Source organism: Populus alba, chromosome 10 (assembly GCF_005239225.2).
Source record: "Populus alba chromosome 10, ASM523922v2, whole genome shotgun sequence".
NCBI classification, from domain to species: domain Eukaryota; kingdom Viridiplantae; phylum Streptophyta; class Magnoliopsida; order Malpighiales; family Salicaceae; genus Populus; species Populus alba.
This window is the reverse complement of record NC_133293.1, coordinates 2284413-2307173: the sequence shown is the minus strand read 5'-3', so window position 1 is coordinate 2307173 and position 22761 is coordinate 2284413. Positions and strand designations below refer to the sequence as shown.

General features: G+C 32.7%; 1 protein-coding gene across 2 annotated transcripts; it reads left to right on the top strand.

The window, feature by feature from the left end:
* Window positions 1-13469: 13469 nt before the first annotated feature.
* LOC118037067 (G-type lectin S-receptor-like serine/threonine-protein kinase At4g27290) lies at window positions 13470-22443 on the top strand. 2 transcript variants are annotated; one of them, XM_035042951.2, is made up of 7 exons: window positions 13470-14971; window positions 15317-15457; window positions 20532-20689; window positions 20928-21138; window positions 21404-21641; window positions 21722-21872; window positions 22025-22443. In XM_035042951.2, exons 1-7 carry the CDS (start codon window positions 13705-13707, stop codon window positions 22328-22330), a joined length of 2472 nt encoding a protein of 823 aa, XP_034898842.1. In that variant the 5' UTR covers window positions 13470-13704; the 3' UTR covers window positions 22331-22443. The 2 variants fall into 2 exon arrangements, with proteins under 2 accessions (XP_034898842.1, XP_034898843.1); XM_035042952.2 differs by having other exon boundaries at window positions 13475-14971; window positions 20544-20689.
* The last annotated feature ends 318 nt before the right edge of the window (window positions 22444-22761 follow it).

Below are 22761 nucleotides of genomic sequence, written 5' to 3'. Positions count from 1 at the left end.
GAATATATATACTTTTGTTATTTCACTGTAAAAATATAGACTTAGTTTATGATGGTTCACGGGTCGCAAAGCCCAAAGTTAACTTTGCCTTAGACAAAAATGCACAGTTACTTGTCTACCAATGACAAAAGGGTCTGTGTTTTCTTGATGGATATGCTTCAAACATATCTAGATTGGTGAATATGAAGGATGATAAATTGTATGGAATGAAAAGTCATGACTACCACATGTTTATACAAATATTCATTCTACTTGCATATCGGGATTTATTGCCAAAAAGGATATGACATGCACTTTTAAAGATCAATTATTTTTTTAGAGATATATGCTCTAAAACATTGCATACCCAACATATAGAGAAGCTTGAAACAAATATCATCCAAAAAATCTGAAAACTTGAGATGATATTCTCTTCATCATTCTTTGACTTAATGAAACATCTACCCATAAATCTATTATTTGAGTAAAAATTAGAGGCCTTGTCCAGTATACATGGATGCATCCATTTGAGAGGTTAGCAATTACACAATCATCTTAATTAAATATCTCTTATTTTTAAAAAAAATTTAAAACATTCATTTAATTCCATACAAATACTTGTTCAACCTAAAAAAAAACGTTAAAAACAAAGAGTATGTTAAGGCTTCGATATACGAGGCTTATATTGTTAAATAGATCTCAATATTTATCTCGTACTATTTTGAGCCTCATTTGATAATAAGAATCAACCGCGTTCCAAGTCATGATGATGTGGGGAACTGCCTTCAAGTGTAAATTAGTCAATATTTTTCCATTTTGGATGCCTTTTACCAAAAAATATTATGAGGGGAAAATACTTGATAAAAATTGAATTCAGAAATGTTTATAATTTTATGCTATTTAAATAAATTGAGAATTTTATTTCATAATTATAATATTAACATGTTGTAATTTTTAAATAATTTTTCTCTTATACTCTCATGAACTGATAGATTGAAAAATTCATCATAGGCTACATTGCCAATGTCTACCATCTTAAAATTCACATATGACTGAATCTTAAATTTTCCAATTGAAAGATGAAAAATTTTGTATGTGGTAAGGAATGTTTCTATTAATACATAATTTCATTAAACATTTCTTTGCTATTGTTAATGATTGTAATTACGTACCGGGTTTATCAATTGAAAAGGAATGCTAGTGATAGTTTGAATTTACTTTGTTTATGTCTTAAAAGAAATCTCAAGTGCTACAATAGGTATTTCATCAATGGATATGTCCTTCATACTAAAGAGTATGGTTAGGGTAAAAAGATCTATAATAGTGGAGTTTGTGTTAAGGGATTAACTTCCACTGAGTTTGAAGCTAATTATTATAGAAAGTTTGAAGAGGTTATTTAACCAAAATATCATAGTGAACTTAATAAAGTCTTTTTATTCAAATTTATTGGTATGATACCACCAATAGAGGAATAAAAGTAGATCCCCCAACATAGTTTGGTTGAAATTAATATAAAGTTGTCACACCCTCACGGCAGAGCGCGCCATTGCGGCAACCCTTAATTGATTTCGGGTTTTTTTTGGTTTATTGTGTAAAAGAGTCGCCACCTAATATTTTGGTTACTATGAACCCTAACTAGTCTTTCAGAGATTCTAAAGTAAGGGACTGGTTGTGTAAAGGGAAGGTATTAGCACCCCTAGTACGCCTTACCTAAGGTAAGCTGCTTGGTGTTTATTTTGCTTTATAATTGTTATGATGTTGGTGTTTTCTAATCCGATCAGTTTTTCGAGGTTTGATTCAAACTAAATTTATTAAATAGAAATCCAAGGAGATTCCATGTGCTTTAAAAGCTCATTTTCCCCTTAGTATTTCAAGAGTTTGCGACTCGTAAATCACAGGAATCCCTGTTTTCACACTAAATATTCAAATGGGAATATCTTGAGCTTTTTATATTAAAATCAAGCGATTCAAAAGCCTAAATTTATCTACACGTCCAGGAATACAACTTTGATGAATGATTCAAAGTGAGATAAATTAGTTTTAAATAACAGAATTGCAACCAAACTCGGCTGGAAACCTTCTTGCAGCAGGATTCTATGTTTTCACGCTAGATTTCAAACATGAATATCTTGAGCTTTTGATATCACAATCAAGCAATTCAAAAGCCCAAATTTATCTACGTGTCCCATACTACAACTTTGATGAAGGATTCAAAGTGAGATAAAATTGTTTTAGATAACAGAATTTGATAGGGATCTAGTTGCTCAAAAATGTTTTCTTGATCTGACATTGCCGAGCATACAGATTTGATGGAGAGTCTGCCCTAAGAACAATTACCCCTTGGATCCAATAAAGTTGTAGGTCAATTTTTTAACATGTCATGAGTGACAAAATATAGCTAGGATGGTTAGATATCATACGAAACCAAATAAGAAACAGAGCCTAAGTTGGAAAAAAAAATTACGACAGTAGTAGAATCAATTTTTTTTTAAAAAAAATGCAAATTCTGATGGATTTATACAAAGACTACTTATCAACCTAAGAAACCTAACGCTTTTGGCAGCAAAGGGGGAGGATAAAAATAGTACAAAACAACTCAAACAGGGTTGAAAAAAAATATTTCTCTCCTCCACTTTTGTCAATTTTCTAGCAAACATGAGCTACACTCGTGCACTTAGTCCAAAAGAGGTACACACCATCTTCAACATGTGGGGTCCAAAAATGAGTAACAACAAAAGTGATATGATCTAGGCAATGAAAAAACAATCAGATTCTGATTTTGATGTAAAATGTGCAATTGTTGGATCGGGTTGAAATTTTTCGTTGAGTCTCCTCACATGTTTTCCTACCTTAGGTTAAAATTTCAAGTCAATCAGAGTTTGGAAAGGCATCACGATACTGGTTAACATAGGTTTCATGAATTTTGTTATTTACTTTCTTTTGACTTGTGAACATCCTATTTGGCTATGATTCTTTTTCTACAAGGTTGTGGCAATTGATTTTGGAAATTTCCTAGTCTTGCAAGAATATTTAATGGGAAACAATATAGTTTCTATGTGACTATATGGAATCCTTATGGTGTATGGAAACAATTACTCTATCCTCATTATAATAGGAATCTATCATTAAATAAGTTTTCAAGTCAGCTAAGAATACTTTGCAAACAAGGAAACTAAAGAGGAGACAACTTCAGATTTGATTCTCCTAGCTTGTATGAGACTTTTAAAGGACAGAAAATCTGATTCTATTACATTTAGGATATTAAATTCGGATTTATTATTTTTATTATTATTTTCTTCTTAGTTTAGGGTTTATTTATATTATTTAGGTTTAATTGTAAGTGGGCATCATATAAGTTCATATAAAAGGTCCATTAAAGTTTGTTTTAGTCTAGAGTCAGTATAAATAAAGACATAACCAGACATGTAAATTAGACAATTCAAATTAATAAAACTTCTTGTTTGCCACACTTTATATGTGTGTTGGTGAGATACTCTCCCTTTCTTGGTTCTCTAAAGAATTGAAAAATGACTTATTGAAAAACAACCGACTTCATCGCGTCATCCTGATTAGTACTTAAAAGTGCATTTTTATCAAGGTTTTATATCATCATTATGCACTTGAAGTATCAATAACTCCTTAACTAAAGCATGTTTTATAATAACATATCTAATAATATAAGATACCTTTAATTTATGGTAAATATTCATCTTAAATGTAGGCCTATCACATAAATGAAAGGATTGATTGATGAGTTTAAGTACTGGAATTGAAAGGACAAAGACAGGGTCAAACTTAGAAAAGAGATGCTGGTTCAGTCCAAAATGGAACACTATTTGGTTATTGGGTCATATATGGAGCTGTAGATCTCGGATTTAGGTCTGCTTTATATGGATGGAAAGGTAAGACATAGGCCTACAACTTTCATGTGGAGTCCAAGATTTAAAAAGGCCATTTTCAAGTCCAAATTATAGCAACAATGGAGAAGTCCTATTCTATCCTGTAGCCCAGACACTATTCAGTGTTTAGCCTATAATTCGAGTTTTAGAAGTCCAAATGACCTCAATTGTTTTTTCCTAGAAAGATAAGACAATTTCCTAAAACTTTGATGAGTACAGTTGGTTCCAATTCTGATGTTAGCAATGACGTTTTATTCAGACATGAAGATAAGGATTTTTACCAAGTCAAGAGTTGGCCACCCACTCAACAATTAGTCATCAAATCAATAGTTTCAAAATTCAGCCTATAAAAGAAGGCATTTACTATGGATTTAGGAGCTTGGTTGTTCAGATTAAGAACTTGCTCTTGCTCTCTCCCTTTATATATTTTTTGTAATTCTTAAGTTTTGCTTTCATTAATATCTTGTTTATGCTTTTCATTTCCTTTCCTTTACTTAGTTAGCTTGTATCTTATTTATGTTCTTATTTTTTTTTAATTTATGTTTCTCTTCTTCATTATGTTTAGCTAAGTTTATTATATCAAGGTGAAAAGGTTACACTAATGGTGTAAGAATAAGTATAGTGTAAACTCAACATGGACCTTAATGTTTAATATTAACATGTCTTATTTTAATCTTACTAATTCTTAATACCTTGCTTGTTAAATGGTTAATCTAGATTTGTATTGCATAACACTTGGTACAATAAATGCTTGGCACTGTCATTGCCTAACCGTATGGTATAACCTATAATTGTGCTATGAAAGAAACTTGATTTGTTGTTAACATAAGTTAACATCATGAATTTCTGATAATATTTAAAAGTTTGGTGTTACTTAAATAAGATAATTAATATGATCATGTTAACAATTTATAATGAGCTATTAATGACAAATCATCCGATTGGAAACTCCTTTATGTGTGGTTTCCAATTGAATAACAAGAGTTTATACTATACTTGTTTGAAATATCATTGGTGGATCCTCTAACCTTGACATTTTTTTTATCATTATTTAATACTTACATTTATTTTTCTTCAACTTCTTCTTCTTCTTCTTCTTCTTCTTCTTCTTTATTATTATTACTATTACTATTATTGTTGTTGTTGTCTATAATTTATATAATTAACCTCCATGTGGTTCGACCCTGGTCTTGCCAGGTTATTTATTACTTCGACACTCCTGTACTTAGGATAAGACATCAATCTTTTGGTCGTGTCACATCCTTATACTTCTCGTTCGTGAATCAATATTCATTGAGTGGGGGTTTTCGTTTCTAATAGTATCGTGCCTAGATATATGTTATCTTTGTGTCACACTCTTATCAAACCTGATTTACTTAGCTTTTCGAGAATTGATATCTTTGCATGTGGGTTGCTTGACCGCATGTTCATGAGATTCACATTATTTTGATATCATAGCTTGACTCCATTAATCAGGTTATATTTTTTTATTTCTTGTATTTTTATTTTTACCTTCCGCGTCAATTTTTCTTTGTGTTGTTTTTGTTTCGGATCTGATCTTGTTTCAAATCAGTTTCGATTACATTGTCTTCTTCCTATATTATTCTTGATTAGTTGCAAACCTCATGAACACACGGTCAAGTAACCAACATGCAAAGACACCAAATTAAACTAGAAAAAAAATTAAAAAAGAGAGAATCACAATGTAAAACATCTATAGAGATTTTTAGAATTTTTATTTGGGTAGAAAAAAATATTTTTTATTTATTCAATTCATGATTTTTAAAAAAGAAAAAAGAAAGTTGTCAGAAAATGATGAAATAGAAAGAAAGTTGTCAATTGACCATATTATGAAAACTAAAAATGATGATCTTTGTTTTGATGAGTTCTCTTCTCAAGAAGCGTTCAATGAAGATGGTATCTCCCTCTAAAATACAACAAAAAATAGATTAAGATTTGTTTGTTGTTTTATTTCATTTTTTAGAAGTGATTTTGAGATATCTTGTTTTGAGGTTTGTATTGTTTTTATAGAAAAATTATTGGTTTTCTTATTTATTTTTATTTGTTTCTATTTAATTTAAGAAAATATTTTCTTTAAGTTATTTTTATTTTATTCTATTTAGTTTAAGAAATTAGATATTATAATCAGTAATTTTATTTTTCCTATTTAGTCTAAAAATTCCTATAATAACTCCATAATTATTTGCTAGGATTTCTCTTTCTTTTAAAAATAGATCTAGCATAGGATCTTTACCTTGTCAGAATAGTTGAAGAGAAATGTTAAATAAAAAACTTTCAAAAAAAGTCTTGGAGAAATTACTCTTCAGTTGAAATGTTGATTGCTCTAGAAACTCTTGAGGATTGCAGGAGTGATCTTTGCGACATTAATGCCACTTGAATTTTAATTTGGCAGGGGTAATTATATTCTACAAAGACTCATTTGACAAATGAGAGATGTAATGGAATTTATTAGTAAATCCAAAAAAAAAAAAACAATTATGGGTAATTATTATTATATTGATCGTAGCTATAATTATTTTTATAATTTTTTAAGCACAATAAAATTATTAATTTATCTTGAACCAATTTTTTTTTAAAACTAGCATTTAAGGGCCTTTTGTCATTTTGAATTTTTAAGTATAGTAAAATGATTCAATTACTCTAATTTTTTTTTTTAAAAAAAACATAAGTTTAGGGGCATTTTAGTCTTTTTAATTTGGTCGAGAGCAATTTGATCTTTTAATAGACATGAAATAATATTAAAATAGAGAAATTGGTGGCACGTGCAGCACATATGACACCATGTGGGAGGCGTCTGCAGCCTTCTCACAGTTCATATGGCACCTTCCAATAGCCAAAAATATCATTTTATTATGTTGTTGGAATTGTCACGACTTCTTCCTGTTGGACGACACGAGATTGTGATGATGGGATGAATTGTGGTTGCCTGGGGCTTCTTTTATTTTTTTTCTCTCACCTTCCATTGCAAACCATGGTAGCAATTTAAAATTTCAAAGTTGTTGTTTTAGTTATTGATATTTTAACTTTGATCTTTATTCTTTTAATTTCTTACTGGAAAGCTAAAAATCATTAGTGTTTTCTCTGGTTTTCTTGTTTATTTTTTTGGTCAAGAAATATTGGATTCATTGAGTTCAATATCAATGGAACAATTTAAAAGTTGGTTTGATATTATTGTAGAAATATTGGATTCATTGAGTTCAATATCAATGGAACAATTTAAAAGTTGGTTTGATATTATTGTAGTAATATTTTTTAAAGTATTTTTCTTTTAAAAATACACTAACATAATTTTTTTATTTTTTAAAATTTATTTTCAACATTAGCATATTAAAATGATATATATATATATATATAATTATTTTAAAAAACACACTTTTAAAACACAAAAATAAACAAGCTAAAAGTATTCTTTCATGACTATCTTTTTCATGGTTAACAAGTTTTGAAATAGTCTAATAAGCTTCACAATCTTCCCAAGGCTACTGATTAGTACTTAAAAATGTATTTTTATCAAGGTGTTTGATGCAAACGTCGTGATCACGTGGTCACGCAACCCACATGCAAAGACACAAATTCTCGGAAAGCCAATAAATCAGGTTTGATAGGAGTGTGACACAAATATAACTTGTACCTAGGCACCAGCACTATTGGAAATGGAGACCCCCACCCAACGAATATTGATTCGCGAACGAGAAGTATAAGGATGACGCCACGAAGACAGTTGTTCTTTGATAAGTCGTTTTCAGTTCTTTAGAGAACCATCAAAGGAAGATTATCTCACCAACACACACACACAATGTACGACAAACAAGAAGTTTTATTAATCTGAATTGTCTTCTTTGCATGTCTGGTTATGCCCTTATTTATAGTGACTCCAAACTAAAATAAACCCTAATGGACCCCTTATGTGGACTTATATGATGCCCACTTACAATTAAACCCAAATAATATAAATAAACCCTAAACTAAGAAGAAAATAACAATAAAATAAATAAATCCGAATTTAAAATCCTAAATATGATAGGATTATATTTGTTACCCTTTAGAAGTCCCATATAAGATAGGAGAATCAAATCTGAAGGTGGAATTAGTTCTGAAATCCGAATTTAATATGACTTTTTTTCTTGCCAACCATCGTCGCCAACAACTTTGGATAAAAGTAGCAGCCGTTCTATTTTGTATTTCATCATTGCAACATTTTTTCTCCTCTCCTTCTGAAGCTTGCTACACATTGACTGCTGCTGTTAACACATAAAGTTCTTGCTTTATCTCCCAGAGAATACGAGATAGACTCCTTGGAACACTAATCTCTTTATTTATGTCCCTTTGATACCACCTCTCCTTTTGAATCCTCCTTTTCTTTTTCCATAACACCTCATCAAAATACATGAAATCCCTTTGGTTTCTAGGCTGTCGAAAACCTTCCCGATAGCCTATGGTCTCATCCTTAAAACCACCATCACCATTATCATTAATGTCCTCCTCAAAATCCTCATAATCATCCCACTTTGGCCTTTCAGCCCCACTGCTATGGTATGATTTCAATTCAGCCCCAACCTTTCTCACATCTTGGGTACATGTTCCAGCCACATTACCATGTTTTGCCACCTTCTCAAGTCTATCACACATATTCCCCATCGTGAAATTCATTCTTTCCATCTTCATCATGGCTTGCATTTGGAATTTAAGTTCTACATCGGGAGGGCGTGGTGTGTTGTTTTGTTCTGACATTGTACCTGCAAAAATTGGTTAGTGGAAAAAAAATCCTCACATCGCTCGTGTTTCACTCAAACACTCTTAATATCCTCACACGCTCACACCTCTCGTCTCACCTTCTTGTGGTTCTTGCAGAACTGAAACCAACACCAAATAGAACCAATCCAAATATGTATATATGACTCAAGAGGCAATAAAAACCAGAAAAACAAGAAAAAACAAAACTGTGATGATAGTTTCGCGAGTAGCAAGCGAGTTTATCCGAAATATGAACGAAACTGGAGACTCGAATAAAAAAACAAAAACAAAATATTAAAAACAATGAAACAACAAACAGATATGTTGGATATGATGAAAAAAAATGAAAGAAACGAAAACAACAAAGAGAAACCGAATTTCAAAAATTGACGCAAAACAAACTCGTTTACGACGAGTTAAGTCCGAATCTGGAACCTAAAGTCAATGATGTCCAATTGAGCTAAAATTTCAGATATAGTGCTCTACCAACCCACATAGACAGAATATGAAATTTGAGCAGTTTACGATAAGGTTTGATAGACTGACGCAAAAACGTTATGAATTAGACCTAATTAGACCCGATTTGAAACCCAAAGCAAACGATATCCAATTGACCCCAAAATTAATATGTGGTGCGATTAGGGTCCTAGTAATAATAGAATCAAATTTGAGCTCATTCCAAGTTGATTTGGTCAAATTTTCCTTCGTTTAGTTTTCTGGGGCAGAAACAAACGAATGCCTTTTTGAATGACTTTTTTCTTTTCTTTTCTTTTCTTTTTTTCTTTTTTTTATGCCACTGATATATTTTGGTCAGGAACCAAATGAAATAATTTTTTTTTTTGATATGATACCAAATCAAGAGAAGAAGAAATTGGACACTATGGAATTTTTTTTTTTTTTTGCAGAAACAACAAGAAATGAAAATTTCAGAAGGATATAACCTGATTAATGGAGCCAAGTTCTGATACCAAATGATGTGAACCTTGTGATCACATGGTCACGCAACCCACATGCAAAGACACCAGTTCCCGGAAAGCCAATAAATCAGGTTTGATAGGAGTGTGACACAAAGATAATTTGTACCTAGGCACCAGCACTATTGGAAACGGAGACCCCCACCCAACGAATATTGATTCATGAACGAGAAGTATAAGGATGACACCACGAAGATAGTTGTTCTTCGATAAGTCATTTTCAGTTCTTTAGAGAACCATGAAAGGGAGATTATCTCACCAACACACACACACACAAAGTGCGGCAAACAAGAAGTTTTATTAATCTGAATTGTCTTCTTTGCATGTCTGGTTATGCCCTTATTTATAGTGACTTCGAACTAAAATAAACCCTAATGGACCCCTTATGTGGATTTATATGATGCCCACTTACAATTAAACCCAAATAATATAAATAAACCCTAAACTAAGAAGAAAATAACAATAAAATAAATAAATCCGAATTTAAAATCCTAAATATGATAGGATCATATTTGTTACCCTTTAAAAGTCCCATATAAGATAGGAGAATCAAATCTGAAGGTGGAATTAGTTCTGAAATCTTTTTTCCTTTTTATAGCTAGGACGAATAAGGAATCATATTGTTCAATGTTCAGCCTATATCTCGAGTTCTAGAAGTCCAAATGACCTCAATTGTTTTTTCCTTGAAAAAGGAGACAATTTTCTAAAACTTTCATGAGCTAAGTTTGTTCAAATTCTGACGTTATCAATGACGTTTTGTTTAGAAAAGAAGATAAAGATTGTCACCAAGTCAAGATGTGGCCACCCACTCAACAATTAGTCATTAAATCAATAGTTTTAAATTTTGGCCTATAAAAGGAGGCATTTGCCATGCATTTAGGCATCTTGGTTGTTCAGATCAAGATCTTGTTCTTGCTCTCTTTACTTGTAATTTGTTATGTTCAAGTTTTATTCCATGTTATATTTTCATTAATCTCTTGTTTATGCCTTTCATTTTCTTTACTATACTTATATAATCATGTTCTCCTCTTGTTTATTTATGTTTCTTTTCTTCATAATATTTAGCTAAGTTTATTATATCAAGGTAAAAAGGTTTCACCAATGGTGTTAGAATAGGTATAATATAAACTTAACATGAGCTTTAATGTTTATATCCAAGAAAGTTTGTTATTAAAATGTCTTATCTTTTATCTTACTAATTCTTAATACCTTGTTAAATGGTTAATCTAGATTTGTGTTGTATAACACTTGGTATAACAAATGCTTGGCACTTTCATAGCCAACCGTATGGTATATATAACCTATACTTGTGCTATAAAAGGAACTTAATTTCTTGTTAACATAAGTTAGCATCATGAATTCCTAACAATATATAAAAGTTTAGTGTTACTTAAATAAGATAATTAATATGATTATGTTAAAAATTTATAATGAACTATTAATGATAAATCATCTTATTGGAACCTTCTTTGTGTGTGGTTTCCAATTGATTAATAAAAAGAGTTTATATTATGCTTATTTCTAATACTATTAGTGGATCCTCCAACCTTGACATTTTTTTTTATCATTGTTGAATCCTTGCATTAATCTTACATCTCAAAGTCCTCTTTAACTTATTATTATTATTATTATTATTTATATAATTAACCTCTCTATGGTCCGACCCCGGTCTTGCCGGGTTATTTATTACTTCGACACTCCTGCACTTGGGAGAGACATCAATCTTTTGATCGTGTCAGCTACTCATTGGCCCAAAGCAAAGGACACGACATGAATAGAAAAATGTTAGAAGTCGGAAAACATCCTACAAAGAGTTTAAGAAAATATGATTGCAACCCAATACTCATTAGCGTCACACTTTTCTTGTTTAGTTTTAATTCAACTTTTTTGGAGAGTAATCAAAGTTGATAATGAGAGAATTCTATCAATTTATGGTTCCTAAAGTTGTCTATTAAAGGGATTGAAGAAGAGCGTTTTTAGGTTGGTTTTTCTGCACTATTTAGATATATTTTTCTACAAAATTTGACATTCTTCTTCATATATTTTCCTTCTTAAATCTTTTGGTTTTTTAAGCTTTATTCCTTTTTGTTTTCCTCATAATCTAGAGCTTAGTTTCAATTCTTGTAGAAAGACATTGAGTATAGTTCATTTGTATCTGTTGGACCTTGTTTATGAGTGTACCTAAATAAAAAGGTGTTGTTGAAATCCTGTGAGGCTTATTGAAGTGAGTTTTTTTTTTTTTTCACAAAGTGAGGAGCAATAAAGCTTTAAGGATAAATAAGTTACCTTTGGCAACATAAAAAAACAAGGAGGTTGGTTACATTTTAAAATCTTCAACAAGTAATTACTTTAAACTGGTTTTGTTTAAGTATATTTTTTATACAAATTTAGTATACATGCCAACACTTTATTTCTATATCTTATGCAAGTTTATATATTTACTTAGTATGCATGCTATCATTTTTTTTATTGCAAGGTTATCATATTCTTGTTGGGTCCCAAAATCAATAGACGTAGCGAAAATGATAAATTTAAAGTAATATTTGTGAGTCCCTAAGAATTCGTTAGATAGACTTAGAGTTGTATCGTTTGCATGTGAGTTATGCAACCAAGTCTCAAGACTAGGGGTGGAGCTCGGGGGAGGTTAGTGGGGGCCTAGGCCTCTGCGAAAGTTTTAAGATTTTATAACCAGACCCAACTCTTTTTTTTAAGGAAAACATTGTCATTTTCAATCAAAGATACAAATACCTAGTTAATAATAATTTAGATTGCTGCATCTCTCTATGTGAGTGTGTAAGGGTGAGCTTTCTCTTTTATTTTAGTTTTTTAATGGACAGAATCGATTTATCAAAGAACAATTGTCTTCATGGCAATGTCATATACTTCTTATTCGTGAATTGTTATTCATTGAATGAGGATATCAAATTCCAATAATATTAGTGTTTAAATTCAAGGTTATTTATATGTCACATTTTCAAACTTGATTTCTTCTCTTTTCAAGAATTTTAGTGTTTGCAAATGAGTTATGTGTCCGTATTCTTAGAAGCTGGGGACGAGCTAGGGGAGTGTAGTTGGTGCCTCATCCCCTGCAAAAGTCTTAAAATTTTATAACTAGACCTAACTTTATTTTCTTTTTTTAAGGAAAATTTTGTCGCTTTCCATAAAGAGAAATAAATCCCTAGTTAAAAAGACAAAAGCCACACCAGCAACCTCAAATCCTTCCTTCCTCTATTGTTTTCCCTGGCCCTCACCCACCAAAATCCTTCAATTTAGGCGGCCTAAAATTCTAAGCCACAACAAAGAATTTCAATTCAAGTTTGGCTTCAACAAAAAATCCATAAGATAGCGCCGGTAGTATGCTTAGGATTCTTCTGGTACATGAATTCATTCCACGGGTTTACTGTTAAATTTTTTGTAGTTTTCATTTTGTATAGCTTATAAACTGCGTTTCTCAATTTTCTTTCTTAGCTCTGATCCGGACAATGTACCCTTTCTTTTCATATAATATGATTTATTAGTATATAATAATTCCCCTTTCAATCACTGAAGCCTTATTTTCTCTTATTTATCAACTTTTTCTCAACCCTTCTCACACGATCACATTAACTTTCTTTAGATTTATTGACTCAACTTTTCACTCAAAATATATTTTTTATTATTTTGGCATGTCTTGTCATTTTTAATTTCACTATTAAATTATTTATACCAATATACTTTGTTTGATTTTTGTAACGTGTTTAACTTTAAACTGCAATGCAATATATTATTATTAATATGATATAAAATTTTCTACGAGTGTTATTGATATTGTTATATTTATTTAATAATAAAAATGTTTGAATTTTTTGTTATTTTGTTAGGAGTTGCTGATATATTTATAAAATGATTGGTGGATGGAAGCACCGAGGATAGTCTGGTGGTTTGCCACTTTCATGATTCAGATTTTCAAGATTGGGTAGCTATAATTTTCAACGAACTCAAGCAATGGAAAAGAGATGCGTTTACCTATGTTAAATAGGCAATTCCTTGAGACGAATATTTTCACATCTAGCAAGGCCAGCCATTTTGTAATATAACGAAGAAACACGAGAGCAGCAATGGATTGCATCCCCATGCTTGTTTTCTGCTTCATTTCATTTCTGATTGTAAGAACAACCACACCTACTGACACCATAAACACAGCTCAGTTCATTAGAGATGGAGACACTATAGTTTCAGCTGGCGGGACCTATGAATTAGGATTTTTCAGCCCCGGGAAATCCAAAAACCGATACTTGGGGATATGGTATGGAAAAATATCTGTCCAGACAGCAGTTTGGGTTGCTAACAGAGAAACTCCACTTGACGATTCATCAGGAGTCGTAAGGCTTACCAACGAAGGACTTCTTGTTCTTCTCAATCGTAGTGGAAGCATCATTTGGTCTTCCAACACATCAACACCTGCTAGGAATCCAGTTGCGCAGCTTTTGGATACAGGAAACCTTGTTGTGAAAGAGGAGGGTGATAATAACATGGAGAACTCCTTGTGGCAGAGTTTTGATTATCCAGGCAACACACTAATACCGGGCATGAAGCTAGGACGGAATACCAAAACTGGCATGGACTGGCACTTGACATCATGGAAGTCACCAGATGATCCTTCCAGAGGTAATATTTCAGTAATCCTTATTCCTGATGGATATCCGGAGTATGCAGTGTTGGAAGATTCAAATGTGAAGTATAGAAGTGGGCCATGGAATGGTATGGGGTTCAGTGGTTTGCCTCGGTTAAAACCAAATCCAGTTTACACATTTGAACTTGTTTTTAATGATAAGGAGATATTTTTCAGAGAAAATCTTCTTAATAACTCAAGGAATTGGAGGGTCTTCCTAAGTCAGAATGGTGATATCCAGCACCTCCTCTGGATCGAGCAAACTCAAAGTTGGTTTCTTTATGAAACAGGAAATACAGATAATTGTGAGCGTTATGCACTCTGTGGCGCAAATGGTATCTGTAGCATTAACAACTCTCCAGTGTGTAATTGCTTGAACGGATTTGTACCAAAAGTTCCAAGAGACTGGGACAAGACAGATTGGTCAAGCGGTTGCGTTAGAAAGACAGCACTAAATTGTTCCAGAGATGGGTTTCGGAAGCTCAGAGGTTTGAAGATGCCGGAGACAAGAAAATCATGGTTCAGCAGGACTATGAACCTGGAGGAGTGCAAGAACATATGCTTGAAGAACTGCAGCTGTACTGCGTATACAAACTTGGACATCAGGAATGGAGGAAGTGGCTGCTTGCTCTGGTTCAATGATTTTATTGATATGAGAACTTTCTTTCAAAATGAGCAAGACATTTTTATACGGATTGCTGCATCTGAACTAGGTATGTATTTATCCTCAGATTAGAGAAGTCGTTTTTTTATTATTATTAAAATTCGAAATATATTCAGATAGAAAACTAGCAAGCTATTGGCAAAAGGATACTTTCTTTGCAAGGCTATCAGCAACAGTGTTTCCTTCTACACAGCTGATTAGTCATGGCTTTGGTGATGGTAACATGATGGATTGGTTTTCTCCTACCCAAAATGATACTGTTTTTTATAACAAATGAGTAGAAAGCTGAAATTGAATGCTATATGGCCAAAGAGAACTTTCCAGACAAAGAAAACTTTCCAGCCATATTGGCATTTCCTCTTTTTAACACCAGTTTTTCTGTACCATGTTATAGACAACGGTGGCTCTGCAAAGGCTAATACCAAATCCAAAGTGAAGAAAATGATCATAGTAAGCTCTGTGTTGTCTACTGGGATTCTGTTCGTTGGCTTATGCTTGGTCTTGTATGTTTGGAAAAAGAAGCAGCAGAAAAACCGTAAGTATTTGTTAAATTAATTAAGATTTAAAAAAAAAAAATACTTACGTAGGAGACTGGAATTCTTATTAACCTGTTTATTCTAAATTGCTTGAGTTAACCTAAATACAAATAGATTATATATAGGTTAAACTGAAAATATTATTCTAACCTTAATAAATAAAACATAAGTAAATGTATTATTTAACATCTCCCCTCAAACTCATGATAAGACAGCTACAAGCATCGAAAGTTTGCCACATAGAAAATGAAAACGAGAGATGAAATGCGACTTGGTAAAGAAATCTACAATATGTAAGGAAGAAGGAACAAAAGGCAAAGTAATGGTGTCATGCATGAGATGATGACGAGTACGATGACAATCGATCTCAATGTGTTTAGTTTGCTCATGAAAAACTGAGTTGTGAGCAATCTGAATAGAACTCTAGTTGTCACAATACATAGAAGTATGATGAGAATGGAAAACTTCAATATCAACAAGTAACCAACGTAGCCAAACAATCTTCTTGGTAGTAGATGTCATAGCACGATATTCTGCTTCGTTGAAGGATTGAGAAACAATAGATTGTTTCTTACTCTTCCTAGAAATAAGAGAATCACCTACAAAGATACAGAACCGGTAACAGACTTGCATATGTGTGATCACTACCATGATCAGCTTATAGAGTATGCACGCAGCTCCTAAGGAAGAGGTGGATGGAAATAAAAGACTCCGAAAGACTATATCTTGAAGATATCGCAAAATAGAAAAAATAGCTGCCTAGTGAACAATAGTAGAAGAAACAAATTGACTAACAATATGAACAACATATGTAATATTTGGATGATTAATGGTGAGATATACCAAGCTCTCAACAATAGTATGGTATAAAGTAGGATCTGTCAAAGGTAAATCATCAGAAGAAATACCTTGCGTTAACCTCAATGGGAGTATCTACAGTCTTGTTATCAGTGATTCTAGCTCGTTCAAGAATATCTGCAATATATTTTGACTGAAAAAGAAGATAACCTCTGGGTGAGAAAGCTACCTCAAAACCTAAGAAATATCGAAGATAACCCAAATCTTTCATTTCAAATTGTCTAGCCACTCTGTCTTCGAAACTGAAATACCATTAATATCATCACCAGTAATATTCATGTCATCAACATATAAAGATAGAATGATATGACTTGTATTAGTGCACGTAATAAAAAGAGCAGAATCATGACTACTAGAAATAAATCCAAGAGACGAGATCATAACAGATAATTTCTCAAACCAAGCACGAGGTGCTTGTTTGAGACCATATAATGCTTTCTTAAGCTTACAAACATACCTAAAGTCATGTGAAACACTAGGAGAGGGCGCCATATAAACTTTTTCTTGAAGAACTCCATTCAAGAAGGCATTTTTAACATCAAGTTGAGAGATATGCCACTAACAAATTAAAGCTACTACAATAAGAGTACGAATAGCAGTCATTTTTGCAATAGGGGCAAACGTCTCCTTATAATCCATACCATATTGTTGAGAGTATGTTTTTACAACCAACCTAGCTTTGTATCACTCAATAAACCAATCAAAATTAGTCTTGATCTTATACACCCAATGACAACCAACAACACTCTTACCAGGAGGTAGAGGAACCAGATTCCAAGTATCTGTCTTATCTAAAGTAAAAAGTTCCTCATCCATAACCTGCTGCCAAAGAGATCAAGAATCGCCTTTTTATAGGAAGAGATCCAATAGACAATGAATAGAAGCTAAAAATGAAGTAAATGATGAAGAATAACAAGAATATACAAAATCTAGTAGTTTTATGGACTTACGAATGCGTATGGATTGATGTAGAGGTGGATCTACAATCTTAAATAAAGCTTGAGGAGCTATAGATAAAAATTAAGCTTCATGTGTGAGGAGAGTAAAGTGTCAGTACCTACAGAATTATGAGTATAAATTAGTTGAACATGAACATAGAGAGGAGTGTCTGAGGTACTAGGAACCTGAGATATAAACTATCAGAATCCTTAAAAAAAGGATCTATACGAATAAGATCAAGTTTAGTCAGGTTATGAGTAATGGATGGAATAGAAAAGAAATGTATATGCTCGAGAAAGACAACATGACAAAACACATAAAGTTTCTGAGTTATTGGGTCAAAACAACGATACCTCTTTTTACCTTCACCATAACCTAGAAAGACACAAATAGCAAATCAAGAGGACAATTTACCGCGTTCTACATGAGGATGAAGAACAAAACAAGTACAACAAAAAACTCTAAATGAGGAATAATCAGGAACACACCCATATAACTTTTCAAAAAGAGACAAACCTGAACTATGAGACGATGAAATGGTATTAATCAAACTTACAGTAATAAGGACAACTTCTTCCCAAAACTCATTAGGAAAAGAAGCAGACAACAATAAAGAACGTGCAGTCTTGACAATATACCTATGTTTTCTTTTTAGCAACTCTATTTTACTCATGGAGTATCTATACATGAAGTTTGTTGAATGGTTCCATCTTAAGGCAAAAAGTGACAAAATTTATTAGAGGTGTAATCTCCACCCAAATCACACTTAAAACATTTGATTACAACAAAATGTTAAGTTTTAACAAGAGCTTGAAAGGTTGTGTATATCTCAAACAATTCAAAACAATGTTTCATTAAATAAACTCACTAATAACGATTATGATCATCAATAAATGAAACATAATATTGAAACCCTCCTTTATGGTAATATGAGAAGGTCCCCATACATTAGAATTAATCAAGTCAAATGTGAAAAAGAAACAAAAATACTTTGATTAAAAGGTAAAGCAAAAAATATTGCCAATTTACATCCACTACAATAAAAAAATATCAAAAGTTTGCAAATTTCTTAAAGCTCATGTGGATGCCAAAAATCTCAAACAAGAAGACGAAACATGACCTAGACGAGAATGCTATAAATAAAAACTAGAAGATGAAGAACTCAAATGAAAAGAAGACAAATCAACAATAGTAGTAGCAGCAGCAACAATTGATACTTTTAAGTCGTCTAAAATATATAGTTCATTCTCCCTAGGGTCTGTCCCAATCAGATTTTGAGACTGTAGATCCTATACATAATAAAAAAAAAAAAAATAACTAAATAATTATCAGAATCATATAAATGACCAACGAAAGCAAGATTTAATTTGAGTTTTCAAATAAGATAAACATTAGGGAAAGACAGGTGAGGTGTGATAACAGAACCAACATCTGCTAAGGGTATAGGAGTGCCATCAACAATCATAATAGGAATGAAAGGCAAAGGGGACACAAGTAAAAGATGAAGAATCTAAAGACCTATGATGTGAAGCACCAGAATCTAAGACCCATTTAGAACATGACATACATGAGGAACTATAAGGCAACTGACCTATGAAAGGAGAAGTGAACATTACTTATGGCTGTAAGGAGAGAAACTTCTAAAATTGCTTAGCTAAAGTACTATGATCAGTGATAGAGCCTGATGAAGTTACTACTGCAATATTGTGGTGGTGGTTTATAACCCTAGAGGTGGTCTATAAGCATTAGATTGTGACTGACTGTCATGCTTCCAAACTTGATTCTGTTATGTAAACTTCAGACACTAGGCCTTTCAATGACCTTTTTGCTTATAGAAACCGCACTCATCGAATCCAACTCTTGTGTAAGGCTTATTCTGATGATTAGAGAATGGCTTAAAGTGTACTGTTAGTATAAAAGGATTTAAAGCGGAAAGAATTATCTTTTTAGAATAAGACTAAAGACGTATATCTCCATCCAATAACTCACTAACAACAGAGTTAATAGAAGGCAGTGGAAAATGATGTAAAATTGATCCTCTAAGTCCTTCAAAATCACTGCGAAGTGTTGTTAAAAACTATACCAATCGTTACTGCTTTCTACGCTCAATATAAGCATCACATGCCTTTAATTTTGTCGATTATGTAAGAGCTAATTGATCTCAAAGATCTATCATAGCATAATAAAACTCCTGAATACTCATATTCTTCTGATGAATAGCTCGTATGTCATTATCTAACTAATATTGCTTTGCAAAATTTGATTGCGTGAATAATCTTTGCAGTTAATCTCAAACCTCATTTGTTGTCTCATAGTTCGCCAACTACGCGCCTATGGAATGCTCAACAGAATTGTTGATCCAAGTAATAATCTTTGCATTATTTGCTTCCCATGTATCTATCAAAACAACATCCCCTTCCTCAGTATTCTTGGGTATCACATAAGTTCCACTAACATATCCCCACATCTTATTACTCTTAAGAAAATTTCTCATTACATAACCCTAGTATGAATAATTCTTTCCATCCAACCTCACAATCACAAACTGAAGTGAATCATCTCTTTCGGTGGCTATAATTAACAAACAAAACTAGAACACAAAAGCAATGAAAAACAAAGTACCAAATTGCATAAACTGAACAGATATCGCAGAAACAAAACAAATATCTTCTTGAAATTATATGATTACTCCAAAACACAACATAAATTGCAGAAATTGAATGCAAATATTAAATTGCAGAAGTTGAAGGAAAGGCGAAAATACCAGATTTTGTAGAAACGGAAAATAAAATGTCACTCCAAAATTTTTTTGGGATTAAGCCTTGTTCCATAAAATCTGCTCTAATACCATGTTAAGTTAATTTAGATTAAAATAAAATACAAACGAACATAAAGAGAAGGAGGTTGGAATTCTCATTAATTTGTTTATTCTAAAGTGCTTGAGTTAACCTAAATAGAAAGAGATTATATATAGGTTAAAGTAAAAATATTATTCAACAAAAGTTAATTTATTATTTAACAGTATTCACACCAAACAAGATTGGGTATGGTAACGTATTCCTATTGAACCAGCCCTGGATCATTAGATAACAAGATTCGGTTTTTTAAAAAAAAAAAAATTAATTTGATTTTCAGTACTAGTATTGTAAGGTATGACTGTAAGTTGTTCAAAGCTCCGTTGTGTTTGATGCTATACAAATCTTGAGTTTAGTAGCAAATAGAGATCCTTTGCCTTTCTTTCTATTTTTTCAACAAGCATAACTGTTATGCTGACAGGAAACATGACAGGTAATTTGCAAAGAAGATCAAATAACAAGGACTTGAAGGAAGAGCTAGAATTACCCATCTTTAACATGGAGGCGTTGGCTTGTGCAACAAATAACTTTTCTGTATCCAATAAACTAGGACAAGGGGGATTCGGACCTGTTTATAAGGTAATAATTATCCATAAACAGTCATGCAATATAGCTTCTGAGTGTTCATGGTACAAACTCCAGGCACCAATGGAGTTATGTGGTATTGAAATTGTTCCACTACAGAACCAACCTTTTTTTAACATAAAAGGATGACTGATTGGAAAGAATTCCTGAACAGATACAAGCTGCATGAAATTCTCTAAGAATTCAGGAGACAACGTATGATTTGCTTATGATGCTGAGTAATTATTTACAGGGAACATTAACAGATGGACGAGAAATAGCTGTCAAGAGGCTCTCTAAGAATTCACGACAAGGACTTGATGAGTTCAAAAATGAAGTCAAACATATTGTGAAACTTCAGCACCGAAATCTAGTGAGGCTTCTTGGATGCTGCATTGAAAGAGATGAAAATATGTTGGTCTACGAGCTTTTGCCTAACAAAAGCTTGGACTTCTACATTTTTGGTATGAATCTCACAGAACTTTTCAAAAAGCTATTCCAATGTTTCAAATCAATTGTTTAGCCATCTATTGAGCATCGTTCAAAGCCCTTGGGAAGGTGGCTTTGCAGGGGAAGAGTTCTCCACTTTCATGCTGACAAATTCTGCCATATATGCATATGTAATTGTAACTCAAAATTCATTGATCGTAACTTATCATCTCCTTTTTTCTTGTTCCTTCACCAACATTTATGAATTTGATAAGAGATGTAATGGATTGACTTGGGCAGATGAGACTCGAAGCTTGCTACTAGATTGGCCTAAGCGCTACAATATCATCAACGGGATTGCTCGAGGACTCCTTTATCTTCACCAAGATTCGAGACTAAGAATAATCCACAGAGATCTCAAAACCAGCAATATTTTGTTGGATGACGAAATGAATCCAAAAATCTCAGACTTTGGCCTGGCTAGAAGTTTTGGAGAAAATGAAACTGAAGCCAATACTAATAAAGTGGCTGGAACGTAGTGAGTGTCTTCATCTCCATCATACGCATTTTATCTTAATAGTCCGCAAATGGAACTTAAAATTCTATGAATACATGCAGTGGTTACATATCTCCAGAGTACGCAAATTATGGGCTCTACTCGCTAAAATCAGACGTCTTCAGCTTTGGAGTATTGGTGCTAGAGATAGTGGGTGGCTATAGGAACAGAGGATTCCGTCATCCAGATCACCACCTCAACCTTATTGGGCATGTAGGAGTCAAAGCTATGTTACTTATTATCTTTAATTTCAATATATTCTTGAGTACTTTTTTCAGAAACCAGATGCCTGCACATGTTTAATGAGACCTGAACACTTAAAACTTCAATGTGTTATTTATTGACAGCATGGTTTTGTTTGTCAGGCTTGGAGACTGTTCAAACAAGGCAGGCCTCTGGAACTGGCTGCGGGATCAAAAGTTGAAACACCCTGTTTGTCTGAAGTGCTACGTTCAATTCACGTGGGGCTTTTGTGTGTGCAAGAAAATCCAGAAGATAGACCAAACATGTCATATGTGGTTTTGATGTTGGGTAATGAAGATGAATTGCCTCAACCTAAACAACCAGGATTTTTCACTGAAAGGGATCTTGTTGAAGCAAATTATTCATCTAGCGAGAGCAAACCACCTTCTGCAAACGTATGCTCAGTTTCAGTGTTAGAGGCAAGATAGATTACTTGTATTTTTATTCTTATGAAAACTTGTGTGTTTGTTTTGCGTGGTCTTGATGTTTGTGATCGTGTACTCATAAAAATTCTGCTGAATGTTTTCCATGGCAAGGTTAATTTATAGGAAATTATTAACATATTTCAGTGAAAAACGAAAAAGGAAACTTGAGAAGCTAAAATTTAAACCAAATACAAATACGACCCAAGCTTTTAGAGGAGAGGGACTTAAGCAAACTAGGCTCTCGGCTTGATTGAGGCCTGGACTTGGATGTATTGTATAATAATTTTTTGCACTACAAAACATTATTTTATCCCAACTCAGATTTGAACTTGGGTCTGGCCCTCAAAGAATTATCAGTTCAGTCCATGAATGATAAAATTGATTAGTTTTCTTCTAGAAGGATTTTTTAGATCTGAACAGTTTTTTCAACTCAA